Source organism: Papio anubis, chromosome X, assembly GCF_008728515.1.
Source record: "Papio anubis isolate 15944 chromosome X, Panubis1.0, whole genome shotgun sequence".
Classification (NCBI taxonomy): Eukaryota; Metazoa; Chordata; class Mammalia; order Primates; family Cercopithecidae; genus Papio; species Papio anubis.
Window position 1 is genome coordinate 14,955,787 of NC_044996.1, and position 14,691 is coordinate 14,970,477.

At 37.3% G+C, this 14,691-nt stretch overlaps 1 protein-coding gene across 22 annotated transcripts in view; it reads left to right on the forward strand.

Annotated features, from left to right (window-relative positions):
• ATP11C (ATPase phospholipid transporting 11C) overlaps positions 1-9,067 on the forward strand; it is a 208,351-nt gene extending 199,284 nt beyond the window's left edge. For 8 of the 22 annotated variants that reach the window (XR_004180586.1, XM_031660560.1, XM_031660565.1 and 5 more), the window contains 2 exons: positions 3,674-3,778; positions 6,446-9,067. Coding sequence is in view for 16 of the 22 variants with exons in the window: in XM_031660560.1 (XP_031516420.1) it covers positions 3,674-3,775 (102 nt within the window). In the remaining 6 variants the exon portion in view is untranslated. Of the gene's footprint in view, positions 1-2,899; positions 2,991-3,311; positions 3,792-6,445 lie in introns of those variants that run through there. The other 14 variants (XM_031660554.1, XM_031660561.1, XM_031660566.1 and 11 more) reach the window with 10 other exon arrangements.
• Positions 9,068-14,691: the final 5,624 nt, after the last annotated feature.

Below are 14,691 nucleotides of genomic sequence, written 5' to 3' on the forward strand. Positions count from 1 at the left end.
TGTCTCTACCTAGAGTAGAAGAATCCCTGACTTAAACCAATAAGTATCGTGGACACTTTATACACGCAGCCAGAAATGTGGCAGGTCAGCTGCCAGTGCTTTTCTTATGTGGGTCTTGGCAGCTGCTTTGAGAAGGGGACTTAGCAGTGTGTAGTGAAAATGTCTCTATGGCATTTGAGAAAGAAGCCAAGCTATTTATATTTAACAATTACAAGAGCAGCCTTATGCTGAATTCTGTTCAATTCAGCGTACCTTGCCTGAGGGCCCACTATGAGTTAGCTACTGTACTAGGTGTTGGTAATTCACGGATGAATCAGGTGTGGCCCTAGCTCACAAGGAGCTCTCACTCTAGTTATAAGGAGCATTCATATGGAATACTTTTGTAAGCAGGTATTAAACAGAATAGCAGAATCAGTGATATGGCTTGTTTTAACACAATTGAGCTATTTCAAATCACTACCTCCTGAAACCTCCAGTAAAATCGCTAGTATGGCAGCCTCCACTGCAACTGAGTTCTGTCATAATGCTAGTATTAGAAAGAATTCCAGTATCTTCAAATATAGGTTCTGTCAGTTGTTTAACTCAAGGGTTATAGTTAAGCCATGTATCATCAGCTGTATTTTTAGCAATGAGGTTAATTTTTTTCCCCAAAGTTCCATTATTAAGAATCCTAGAGTTTTTCTTTAGCTTTATGAAGTGACAAAACTGCATAGCAATGCTGTTGATGGTATATGATGAAACTACCATTGAGCACTGAACAGTGAAACAACAGGATAACACCTCAAGGAAAGTTCAATTATAGGATTTTTGTATTTCAAAAGTTGTTTCCCCCCTAAGCATAGTCATTGGCTGTCTGTAAATCAGTGAAATATACCTGGACTTTCTGGCCAAGTAGCAAATACCATTTCACATTTCCAGTGGAGTAATTTCCACATATCCTGTGTGAAGTTTTCTCATGTAAGTCACCACAATCAAAAAGGAGGCTTAACTTCGCCGAAGGTAGACAAAGGAAGACTATAATTTAATGGGAATGCACCCAGCAACATGGCCATGCTTAGCATGGGATGTCAGCACAAACAGGAAGAAATATTCCATTATGTAGAGAGCTCTTTCAGAGTGGCAGACAGGGAAGGGAAGAATGTCAACTGTCTGAGCCAAATTCCCAGAGAAAGCACTTTGGAAATTTTGGAGAATATAGTTAATCATTATAATAATGATTACTATTATGATTCTTACAGTGTCGTATACAACCGTGGGTTCAGAGGGCAATAGCCCTGTTAGCTGGATTAGACAAAAATAAAGTTTAATCCTAATGTCGTGGCTGTTGAGATGGGCCTTTATCCATTGGCCTCTTTGACATACTGCTAATTGACCTGGTGTCAAAGCTCTCTAGGTGACTGCAAAGGAATGTGGAAATTTCATTCTGTTTTAGCTCATTATCTCCTGTTTACCCCACCCCACTGCCAGTTGCTAGCTCTATCAGTTTTTTTATTGCTTTAGTTCTTCTTTCCATGCTTTCTCCTGCTTTCTGTACTTTCATTTCCTTTATAAAGTAGTTTTAACACCTAATCCATTAACTCCTAATATTTCTGCTTCATAGAAATACTTTTATCTCCAATGGTTGGATACAAGTTTTTGAGCACACCAAAACGTGCTTACAGTTGCAGTCTTGAATAGATAGGTTTGTGCATTAAACATGGGGGTGGGGAACTTGGTATCATGCTAATCTTGTCGCAGGGTTTTTGCCCATAAAATAGAAGATAGAAACAATTAAAATCTTTTTCTCAGAATCTAAATGTTCTCTAGCTTTATCAGTTAGGAATTTGCATTCTACCAACATGTCTACCAGCTTTCTTCATTCCACCAACTTTCTTCATTTAAGGTAAAAACAAGAAAAAACGTAGTTGTCAAAACATGAATAAATTATTTACCTTTAAAAGTTTAATTGTTTATTAGAATCTGCTGGATACATATGTTACTTTAGCTGGTTTCTTAAAGCCCATTTTAAGTCACTAAGTAGACAATATGGGTAATCTGTATTAGCAGAGTTGTTAAACTCATCCACATTGTTGACCACTCATCTTCTGTTTTGCTTGGGCAATGCCAAAACTGAGTCTGTAAATTACCTTATAATTTCAGGCACAGAATCAGAAGGAAAAAAAATAACCTTAGGTTTGCTAGTTAAACTTTATCCATTTTTACTTTTCTGGGTGTTTTAAGGGGAAAAAAAATAATACCTAGGTAAAATTTAGCCTATCTTTCTAAAGAGCACTCTGTAGGAAAAACAGGGAAACCAGTCAAATTAGGTTGTAAGAAAGGAAGTTAAGCATTGGTCAGAGGCAAATGGGACTGAAATGTGATATCATCAAATGTTTTCTCATTGTTATTTTTGATTAGGTTTTTATCCTGCAACTTCTTAAGAGCAGTCAGTCCCTTCATAGTGTATCTGTACAGTTGGATAGGGGAGATAATTACTTCAAGATAGATTGGTGATTGGCAGTGGACCCTGGACATAACTCTTTGACCAATGGATTTTGAACAAATGTAGGATACTGAATTAATTATTAGAGATAAGTCTTATTTTAACGAGAAGCATATTTTAAAGCTATTTTATTTAAAATAGTCAATTTTCCCATTAACAAAATAATTTCAAATTGATATGTAGAGAAATAGTAGTTGGCACATAATAATAGACTATTCCTATCACTGACTCTGCTTTTACTTCAGAAAATAATGTCTTCAAAACTAACATATCATTTCGGCTTCGAATTCTCAAGGTTTCTTTTTAAATGTCTTACATTTGAGAGATTATTTACTTTTTTTTTTTTTTTTTTTTTTGGTTTTTGCATTTCTCTTTTTTCTACTGCAATTTTCCACCTTTTGTGCAATTGTGAACAAGGTAACGAAACGCCTCCCTTCCTCAGGAACATCTACTATCTTCATGCTTTCTCAAACTTCCAGCAATCACAGTTTCTCTTGGAGTGAATAAGGTGATTTCCTTTCTTAATGTACCAACTTGCTTGCATTCTCATTTGCCTGACACCATTTTCTGATTCTTTATGAAAAATTACTTCTCATGACTCATTTTATATCTTCTATCGATGCTTAGAGTATTTTGTCATTTTCTTTTAATCATGTGTTCACCTTCCAAATTGTCACACTGGAGAGGAAGTAATTTTTAAAAGCTTGGACTATGGGTCTGTAGTCTTCATTGATCCACGGTATGCAGTAGCCATGGCGTGTTAGAGCTAGTCTGTTCACTAGGACAGGAATGTTTTGCACAAATTTCTCTTTGTTTGATATACTCACAGCACCGGCACAACTCTCAGAGGTGTTCACCAAAAGGATGGTAAGGTTTACTAATCAAACCATATTGACTCATCTTACCATATTACTTATCAGTGCCATTCCAAAAACCCAAGTTTGTCACATACTACTGTTGTCTATTTACTTCTACCACAAAAACAATTCGAGTTGGAGACTTTCTTAGGCCTTTGAATGTATTCATTTGAATATTATACATTTACTATATAGTGTAATCATTTGTACTTTTGGTCAGAGGAGTAGTCTATAGGAAATGATATTTTCTTTTACCTTTTTTTTTAAATATATAATCACCAGGTAGGTTAACCAATTTTCACATGCTTTAAGTATCTTTGCCTCACTATTACAGAGAAATCTGAGCTGTAGAAGGGCATCTGACTCATTATCCGCCAGACCTTCAGTCAGACCTCTTCTTTTACGAACATTCTCAGACGAATCTAATGTATTGTAACAGGTACCTAGTGTTAAACAAATGGGCTGGCTTTAAAAAAACAGATTAACAGCATTATAAAGAAAAAATGAAAATATCACTCTCTAAATTTTCTCTGCTGTTGGTGTGGTGAACTTTACAATATTCTTTGCAAAAATATAAAGATGCATTACTTGGAATATGGGGAAATATGCATTTAAAATTTGCTAAGCCCCCCCCCCAATAAAATGTTAAACATTTTTCAGAGCCAAATGTTGATACAGCATATTTAATTTGTAAGGGGCAAGTTGTAATGGCAAGGCCATCATGTGAAAATGTTTGTTAATATTGATCAGGAAATATAACTGATTTGTAAAGATCATTTGGAAAATTAAAAATAAATATTCCAAAATTGCATCTGTATAACATCAAGCCAATTTAGCATTGCATGTTCTCTTGGGAATTATGTGAAAATAACTAAATGTGTTTGTACTTTCATGTGCTGTGTCTGTGTGTTTGCAGGTACTGTATACACTTATGTCCTTGTAAATGTCTGATCTCCAAATATATATCAATGAACCAGTCTAATAACTTTTTTAATGTCAAGTTTTATTCAAGCTAAATGTTTCAACTTTCAGAGGTAAAATCTTTCATAGCCATTCAGGGGGATGCTTGCCTAATGATATAAAATGCTTTATTATAATGTTTCCAAAAATGATTAAATTCACTTTGTAATATATTTCATTTACCCCCAGAAATATTTGGGAGGAATTGATATGCCATGAGAGGGACCCTTGAACTCAGAATGACTCCTTTATGTGTAGTCTGTATTTCCTTCAGGGGGGCCTTTAACAACCCAGACCTCTGGAGGTCTTTTATCCATCCATAGGAATTTAGAGTAATTCATGAACAAGGCTTCCAAGCTTGTCAGCTTAGAAACAACTTTACACAGCTTAGCGCAGGGCCATCTTTCATGCACACATAAAAATTAATGATCATCACGAGTAAAATTGTGGGTTAGTTCACTTTGAAGCTAATAATTGCGAGTCCACCTCATAGGCCCATTTTTGTCAACAGCTGTCAACTCTGCCACCCTCTAGTAAAGAATACAAGTTAAATTAATGGATTGAATCCACTGGTTCTTCTGTCTTCCTGGAGTTCATCAGTCTGCATCTGCACTGTTATTTTAGAAGCAGACTCATTTTACCACAGTTAGCATCCTTTTACCCATTTTTGAACAACTTACCTGTGTATCTTTTCCCTTAGTAATAAATCTGCTTCACAAGTAACCTTCAAAGTCTGACCCCTTTGTCCCAGATTGCCTTGCTCTAAGCTGTGTGATGCATTTTAGCTATATTGTTTCTGGCTAATTTTGTATCCCCCTGGATTGCTCTCTTTAGCTTCGTCTGTGGTTTGGGGGACTGGGCTGGATAGAAGACACCGCTATTGCTTTTGGCCTCTCCAGGGCCTTATCTCCTTCAATGTCTAACATAGAACTGAGGAAGTATTTTTTAAAAACAATTATCTTATTTTTAATGTAGTTATTTCTTCCAGGAATAGATTTTCATGTGGCATTATTTCTCCTCCAAGGACAATAATTCGCAGCTAGTTTAGGCATCTAGTTTGTTCCTTGGTTAGTAAGGAAACTACCTAACTCCTCAATGTGAGTTACATTCTTAATATGAATGGCAACCTCATTTTGGTTAGAGCCGCCATGACCCTGCGGAGCTACCGGAAAACCTATTAGCAGTTCTGGAGAATGTGGAACATAAATAGAAATGGAAGATATTCTGATGAACTTCTAGTCCAACCATGGCAAAGGAAGTGCCCCAGAATGGGAAGAAAATAGCATACTACTTAAGACCTTCCACTACTCAGGTTCAAAAAGATTGAGTTTTAGAGTGGAGAATCAGGCTCCCTGTTTTGACATACAACTTCCATTTCTTAACATATTTGACTTACACTTAATGATCAGTTTGTCTGTCATGCACCATCCTGATCATAGCATTTGATGATGTTTAGAGGACAGAGAAGAATCTACAGATTTGATAGGGAAATATCCATGGTTTCTCTTCCAAAAAGATGAAGCATAAGAAAAAAAACAGAAGAATCAGTTGACTCATAGATACGTGATCTACCAAAAGGAAAACTGACTTCCATATTGTAGGGGGAAATGTGCTTCTTTCAGTAAAAAGGAAGAATATTTTCACAATAATCTTCCAAAGCTGGATATATCTTCAGACTTCCTCTGTCAAAATTAACACATCAAGAAAAATAGTAATCTAATCATTCGTCAAACATTTCCTGAGTATCTGCTGTGTGCCAGACACTATACTAGCTGCTGGAGATAAAAGGTAAATAAAATGTTCCTGTTTTCAGGGACCTCCCAGCCTAGAGGAGAAGGGATCATAGCAAGCAAAACCTCTGTTATGGTAAATAATCCCAGAGGTAGAAAGTATTAGGAGAACCCTGGAACAATCCAAAAGCAAAAAGCAAGCCTGAATCTATTCAGCTGACAAATGAAGAAAGGATTAAAATCTGGTTATAATGCCACTCTTTTTTTCCCCTGCATGTGAATAAAACTTGGCACTTTGTTAAGACAGTTGCTTTACTCTCATAACAAAATTTACTACTTATTTCTGAAAATGCTTAACAGATGGTTTCACATTATTAAAATAAGCCTTTTAAATCTGTATATTTTACATTTTTCAGAATCCGAATCTTGAACTGCCTATGTTATTGTCCTACAAGCATACTGACAGTGGTTACAGCTAAAAAAGAAAGCATGAAGAAAAAACTACAAAAAGTTATCATCTCAGGATACTTGATATGCAACACACTAAACCACTCTCATGTCTAGAGTTCACAATAAATGTTCATTAAAATACCAAATGATTCTCTTAAGCATTTACAATTATTGTAAGTAGCCTTTATGGCCAAAGCTGTAAGTTAAGAATTATATGAAAGTTGAAAGCAAGAATACTTAGAATTCTGGCTTTAGATAGAATAATATAACTCAAATGGGTGCTCTTTTAACCCATGAACTCTGTGAATGGATTTAAATACAATAGTATAAAGTAGAAGTTATGCAATGAGAATGAATAGATTTTGCTAATATTACTTTTTTTGCCTGGCAGAAGAAATAGACTATTTGGATCACATTTCTTGTTCCTCCTAAATGATCATCTTAATTTTGTTTTTCAAAAGTACATAAGGAATACTTGAAAATACAGAAGGACTAAATAGTATCAATGCATCAGACAAAATAGTTAATCCCTTCTGTTTACCCATGTGCTACTTATGTCTTGGTAGAATATTCTTGCCAAAAAAATACCTTGAACGCTTATGTGGAAAGTGTTAACTTACGGGTATTTTTGTGGGAATAGAAAAAAATTGTTTATTTTTTATTCTTCTGAATTAAACCCCACTTATGGGTGTAAGCCTACTAGACTTGAAAATAAAGCATAAAACATTTCCAATCACTTAGTAGCCCCTCAAAGTAGTTAGGAAATAAACAGATTTTTCCAGTGTTGATTTTACTGGGATCTGCAGTAAGGTGGTTTAAACCATAGTTATATAAAAATAAAGGTCATTCTGAACATCAGCCTTTTATAATTTTATGTGAAGAGGAAGAAAAATAGCTTATTTTAAACTGTTGATGGTTTTTATTTGAAAGAGATTGCATTTGTGCATATATGCAGTGCTTTTTCTTAAACATGGCCAATTTGGAAAGGGGAAAGGATCCACCCCAAAACAGTGGTTCAGCTTGTAGAGCCATGACTCTGTGAAGATGAATGTTGTCTCTTAATTTGGACAGGGAAATGGTCTAACTCTAAACCATGAGACTGACCTTGGTAAAGTCCTTGAGTAGCTGAGCTAGAAGGAAGATTTAGCCTTCTAATTAGCTCACTTGAAACATAAATGTGAAATGTCTTCATTCAATGTTAAACACATACTTTTTTGGATATAAATGACCATATTTATTTGACTGCTAGTTTTTTTTTTTTTTTTTTTTTTGGTCTTTCTGGCATGCCTGTACTATTATTAATGTTTATATTGTACCTTGATTTGGAAAAGTATTGGAGTTAATCTGTATTATATTTATATAGTCCATATGGCACATTTGATTCTTCCACATATATTTTATGTTAATGTTTAGGTATGATTTTTTTCTAAATTCTAGAAAAGGACATAATTTCAGTTATCAGAAGCCATTCCATCATTATGGACCCTTTTTCATTATTACATTTGCTCTCATATATCAGTATTATTTTTGAGCATTTTGTTACATGTCATTCACAACTTACCTAAGTGCACTGTGTTCTGGTAGCCTGTATTTGAGGTAAGCTGCTGAAAACAAAGTCTCTGTATTCTTTGCCTATTCCAAAGAGCTAAAAAGTCTAACCCAGGAAAGCTTTTGATATTTTGTGCTTGTTTTCTTGTTCTTATGGTTGTTGTTGCTGTATTATTATTGCTGTTTTATATAAAATCTATGGGAACTGTGAATACAGACAAGAGAACCACAGTAGAGAGGCTTGTTTAATGCAGTACCATTGAAGAGTTAACAGAATAATCTAGTAGAAAAGTAACTGGTTGCATGTAAAATTCCTTCCAGCCAGAAAGAAAGAAAGACAAGGATTAAGGGGGATTTAGAGTTATGTCTCAGCTACACATTACATTGTGACACTGCAGCTCAAATTCAGAATGGCAATGATATATGATATCATGGCCTAGATCCTTGAGAAGCACCTGGCTTTCCTTTTTAAAAGATACTTTACTGAAGAGCTAAAAAATGGCTAGTGTGGGGTTAGCAGATCGAATAACTTGAAATAGACCATGTATTCCTGGCACTACAATGTAATCACCCTATTTGTGACAGAGAAAGGGAAAAAAATGTAATCATAAGATCATCTGCCTATAATTTGAATAATTTTGAGCTAACAAAATGTCTTTGTAACTTTCACAACTGTTGTCCATTGTTTGAGGATGTTACCTACTAAACTGAAAACATTCATTCCATATCTACTACATATACACCAGCAACAATATAAATGTAAGCCTAACTTTGCAAAATTCATAATAATTTAGTGATGGAATTTTTTAATAACATGCAGTATATAAATGTGCAGATTTTATGCGTGTTGACAAAATCATTTTTCAGCTTGCAAAATGGGACTGTAATATTACATTTTTCACTTAAGCAGTTTTTTACATCTACGTTATTGCTTTCTAAAATGAATGTGAATGCCATCTTTTACGACTGCAACTTGCCTTTTCCATTACAGAAATTTTTGTTTGATGTAATCAATAAACTTTGGTATGATATGATTGATATATCAGCCTCTTTTTTTTTTGGAAAGGTCTCGGTTTGACATTAAAATAATGTGGAAGCAATTTGTTGATGGGAACTAAGTTTCTAATTTCTTCTTGACCTGCACAATTAAAAGAAGTTTGACCATTTCTACATGAGTTCAACTGGTATTTTATGGCAATACCTAATTTGGGGAGGGTAAGATATTTGTAGGAGTTTTTAATAACACTGTACCTTGTTACTGCATAGATAAAAGTCCAGCCAAATCAGCAAATACATGTTGAAAGTGTACTTTGTGCTTGGCAGTGTGCTTGATGCCACCTGTGCATTGAAGGTAGCATGTGTATGGTCTTCGTGGTCTGTGTCTTCAACCCATTGAACTCATTTAATTCTTAAGCAGTCAAACATGAAGGGATTTTACGGTAGCTTGAAACTTGGTCCAAAGGTATATGTGTACACACCACTTCCCTACCTCTTCTTACATTGCTCAGCCTGCACCCAAGACCTTGTGAAAGTCCCTTTTCTTGAAAAACCTCACTGTCCTTGACTGCCAAGAAACCAGAGTTACTTCACGGAAACTGGTTTCATTGCATTTCTACATTTCAGTCTCTGTGTTTTGGTAGTCTTTTAATCCTGTTGGTCTTTGATCTATATTTAGTGTGCATTTTCTTCTTTTTCATTAAGTGGAAAATGTGCTGTATTCAGAGGTGAAACCTGAATTAAAGTATCAGCTTCGCCACATTTCTCTCTGAATCCTTTTTCTTTCTCACCTATAAGATGGTGTCTGGCAGGGCAAATAAGGTAAAGAATCAAAATTGCTTTGTAAAATGTCATTTGCTATTCATATGTAGCCATTGTTATTTTTATATTAAGGGTTTTTTATTGCTTAATTTTTTAATGAACGGTTGTCATTTACCACATTTTCACGGATGTCTTAACGTGATTTTTAGCTTATTGGAATCAGTCAGTTCAAGCTTCCTTCCCTTCCCCCATCCAGCCTTATGGGGAACTCCCGCTTCACCTCACTGCTTAGTCTGCCCACAGTTGGCCAATACAGTGAGTATTGTGAGGGTCTGAGTGATTTGGCCCCTTCAGCAAGAAGCACAGGCAGAGGTTAAGGGCTGAGGTTATCATTATGGTTATACAGTGAGTGTGTCCCTGGGCAAAGTGCTGGATGCATACTAATGAACCCTGAAGGCCTGCATTCTGAGAGTAGTTGTCAGGGAAAAAAAGTGGACTTAATTATTTTGCAACTTTAAAAAAATTAATTTGACACAATTTTACCAACAACTGATGGGCGAGGAAACATGGGCTCAGTTCCTAGTGCATATACCTATTGTGCTAAAGAAATGTTGCAGGGGCCAGGCTCAGTGACTCACACCTATAATCCCAGCACTTTGGGAGGCTGAAGCGGGCGGATCACCTAAGGTCCGGAGTTCAAGACCAGCCTGCCAACAGGGAGAAACCCTATCTCTACTAAAAATACAAAAAAAAAAAAAAAAAAGCCGGGCGTGGTGGTGCATGCCTGTAATCCCAGCTACTCTGGAGGCTGAGGCAGGAGAATGGCTTGAACCCAGGAGGCGGAGGTTGCTGTGGGCCGAGATCGCGCCATTGCACTCCAGCCTGGGCAACAAGAGCGAAACTCTGTCTCAAAAAAAAAAAGAAAAAAAGAAATGTTGCAGTGTGGATCAAGCAAGTCCTCATCTCATGGGCCTTGGGAGTAAGCGCTCAGGCCTGTGGCTGAGAGGAACAGTGCACTCATGGTGGGCCAGAATTCCTGCTGGCAGTGAGTCTGGCCTTGGCTCTTTGGGCAGGGTTGAGCAAAGGATGCACATAACTGAAATACCTGCTGCTTCTTTGGTCTCTTCAGCAGTTGCCAAAACCCACCTCCTCACATTAGCTAACACAGAGCACTTAATATGTGCCAGGAGCTGTTCTAACCACTTTACACATAATCATTCCTTTAGTAATTCCAATAACCCTAGGAGATAGCTACCGACGTTTCTTCATCTGACAGATGAGGACACAGTCCCCAAAATACTGAAGGTTACACTGTCTGGTGAAGCCAGAGTTTGAATCCAGGTATTCCGATTAGGGTCTGTGAACTTAACTAGGACACTGTATTTCCTTTTTTATATCACCCCTGATGGCATGAATAAACAAATCATCAAAATGTTAGTATTAAACTTGAGGATATCCTGCACTGGCTTCAAAATTACAAAGATCATAAAAGAGCAAGACTGAGTAACTCTCTCAGATAAAGAAAACAACTAAAACTTCGTTGTGAAAACTAACTGTGGCATATGATCTTGGACCAGAAATTGAACATTAGTGGGACAATTAGTGAAGTTTGACTACAGTATTTAGGTTGTATAACAGTATATAGGCAATATATCAATGTTTTCTGATAATTTGAAATTATGCTGTGAATATATGTGATATATTTTGGGGAATCCAAGTGGAGGTATATGAGAATTGTTTGCACTATTTTTACAACTTTGAAATGATTTCACAATTTTAAGTTAAGAAAGCTAAAACAAGGAAGCTAAAAAATATTAATGGGAAAAAAGCATTAAGCTGATACAGAAGACTAGCTAACATCTGCATAGCACTTTACGGAATGCTTTTGTATATACTTTATTTAATTTTCACAACAGTCTTTTGTAGAGATCATTAAACTCCAGATAATTAACATATTAACTGAGGCTCAGATGAATTAATTATCTTGCTAGTCTCCCAGGACTGAGCTCAGGTATGACCCATGTGTTTGCTGCTATACTACACTTTGCAGTTTGTCTAGGACTCTTAAAGCATTCCCCGTTGGATTCTGGAATGATCAAAAGGCAAGTGTTATTGCAGTCATTTTTGTGTGGGCCCATCCGATGCAGTCAGATACAACCATAGATAGAGTTGTGTCATTGCTTTTAGGGTTGAGGTGAGTGGCCTGAGAATGGCCCAGGCCTAAGTTTTCCTTTTTCCCCTTTCATCTCATCTGAAGCTGCTGAACTGGGCCTCAGCACCAGTACTTATTCAGGTATTTTCCAAGGCAAGTTTTAGCTTACTACCCCTGCTTCCCACCCTTGGAGTGAGAATACAAGAACACTTCTTTAATTTTAATAATGAAATTAATACAAGGAATTGATTACACAGGTAGTATAGCGGAACAGTCCATTGGGGTTTCTGTGAAACGGCCCAGAGATTAGAAGGAGGCAGATGCCAGAACCATCCTTAGGTTGTGGGGGCAATAGAAGGAAATGTACTTCTGGAGCCTATGGCCTGGTCATTTGGCAGAAGTCGGAATCACTGTGGGCCTATCAGCGGCTGGGGCCACAGCAGAGCCATGGCCACTATTGGAGATGCAGCCTGAGGCAGAAATACCCTGCCTTCTGTCCCCAGGGCTCCAGTCTGCCTTCTATTAGCTAGACTCAGCTCACTCGAGGACCTGAGAAACAATACAAAACAGAGCAAAGAAGTGCAAGGAATGTATCTGAGGGTAAAGAGGCCGGGGACTAGCACATCAAGGATTTAAGGAGTCAGGTTCGGATTTATACTCTTTAAGAGTGTGTATAAACATAAAGGTGAAACTTTAAAGGGCTAGATTTCAGCCCCTTTATAAATGTCATTTATATATCTGTTATGAAGAAAAGAAATGCAGAAAAACAAATCTGAAGTCACTCCTGTAACATATTTAGTGCAATACTGATAACTTTTAATGGATACTTGAATTAATGGAAATAGAAGGTCCTTGTATAATTCAGCCTTCTTGATTAGTAATAAAGACACTTAGCATTAAAAAAGACCTAAATAAAGGAGTTAGCATATCATTTCATAGATAAATGAAATTCACCTACATCATATTAAAAATTCAAGAATAATTCAAGCTCTGGATAAAAAGCTGCAATATTAATTGCAAAGGAAATGACTTTCCTTCTTTTCATTCTTCTGCTTCCACTCATGAAATAGAAACTGTCTTCCTGCAGGAAGCATATGGAAGAAGGTTTCTGCCCTCCACTCCTCAATTAGCTGACCGGTGAGACTGGAGGAAGGGGTTACTCCACATGTGTGGTTTAGCCCCACTTGGGCCCTTCCTCTTTCAGAACTGCCAGCTTACAGGCTGATCGCCTTCCTTTCTCCATTCCCAAATCCTTCCTGCAGTATGCTCAGTGCGGGCAAGGAACCAGATAGGCAGAGTGGAGGGGGTGGCTCTAGTTTTCTAGCCACTCAGTCTGTGATTAAATGGATAAATTCAATTCAGAGGGGAAGGAATAGGAAGTCATTTTGGCCTCAGACTAGGCCAAGTTTTAAAATGCATCTTTGCAAATAGTAGATTGCTATTTTGTCTGCTTCAGGTGCTGCTGTATTCTTAGTGCCTAGAGCAATGCTGGGGGAGCATAATGTTTAAAAATATTTGTCCAGTACACAAATTGTATCTCTGATGTCTGGCTTATTTCTTGACTGGCTTTGAACTGAGAGGGGAGAGGGATATGACAACTAATACATGGTGCATTTTCCCCTTTATATTCTCCATATTCAAACAGATGGCCAGCCTCATGCTCATTACTTTAGGAGAAGTAATATATGGCACCAGGAAAGCATAAGATTGCCTGCAGAGCTTCTTGGCTTTTCTATTCCATAGACAGATCATTAAGAATGTAGGTTTTCAGAGGAGAGGGGAAAAGGAGTGTCATGGGCATAGAGTGTCTTGGAACTACATGATTACAGAAGCCTTTCCTCAAATTAGAAGAGCAGGATGCCCCAGGCTGCAGCGAGGAGAAATGAGAAAGGATCTTTTAGTGCAAAGATCAGGTCAGACCAATGTTCTGCTGAGCAGTACCTTCAGGGAAACAAGAACAGAGAGGACAATAGAGGGGTGCCAAGGCAAACAGCATCCTAGTCAGCATTGGCAGAAACCATGCCCCAACATGGCAAGAACACAGCACAGCTTTGGGCCCTGGAACACATGATGCATATAGGGATAATGGACCTCCTGAGTGGTAATGTGTGTGGATGATGATTGCAGATAAGACAGGTGTCCTCCGTCTCCAACACCTTGACACTGCATTAGCTCCAAGAACCACAGAACAACCCTAGTGAAAGGGTGACCTCAGGCCAGATAATTTTCATTCATACATTCACTCATCCATTCATTTATTTAGATACCTCTCCAGAATGGGAGCTAGGCAGGGTCCAAACTGAGTTTAATTTTTAAAATGTATTTATTGAGTGCCTTCTCCCACATTTACTACATTCCTTAACAGCTACCTTTAATATTATTTTTAAAGCATTATCTCTTTCATTCTGCTCTGTCAATTTCTACATCGTTGCATTTGCTAGACAACTGCAATTGTTCTTTGGGGCATTAAATTTTTTTCTTCAGGTCGTTGTGGGTGGAAGTCTTTTTATAATATGTTGCACTCATCTCTGCCTTCATATGCAGAAGGCACAGAATACCACCTCACCTCAATAACGATGAGTCGTCATTATGGATATCCACTAAAGTACCCGGCAATAAGTACAGTAGTGCCAGCCTTTGTGTCTTCACACTGCTTAGCGTTAGGAGGATATCATATTTCTTTCTGTAGCCTTCCTGTCAGCTCCCTTGCTCTCATTGTCAATATTTAACTTTTGTTACACCTATTGGTCCATG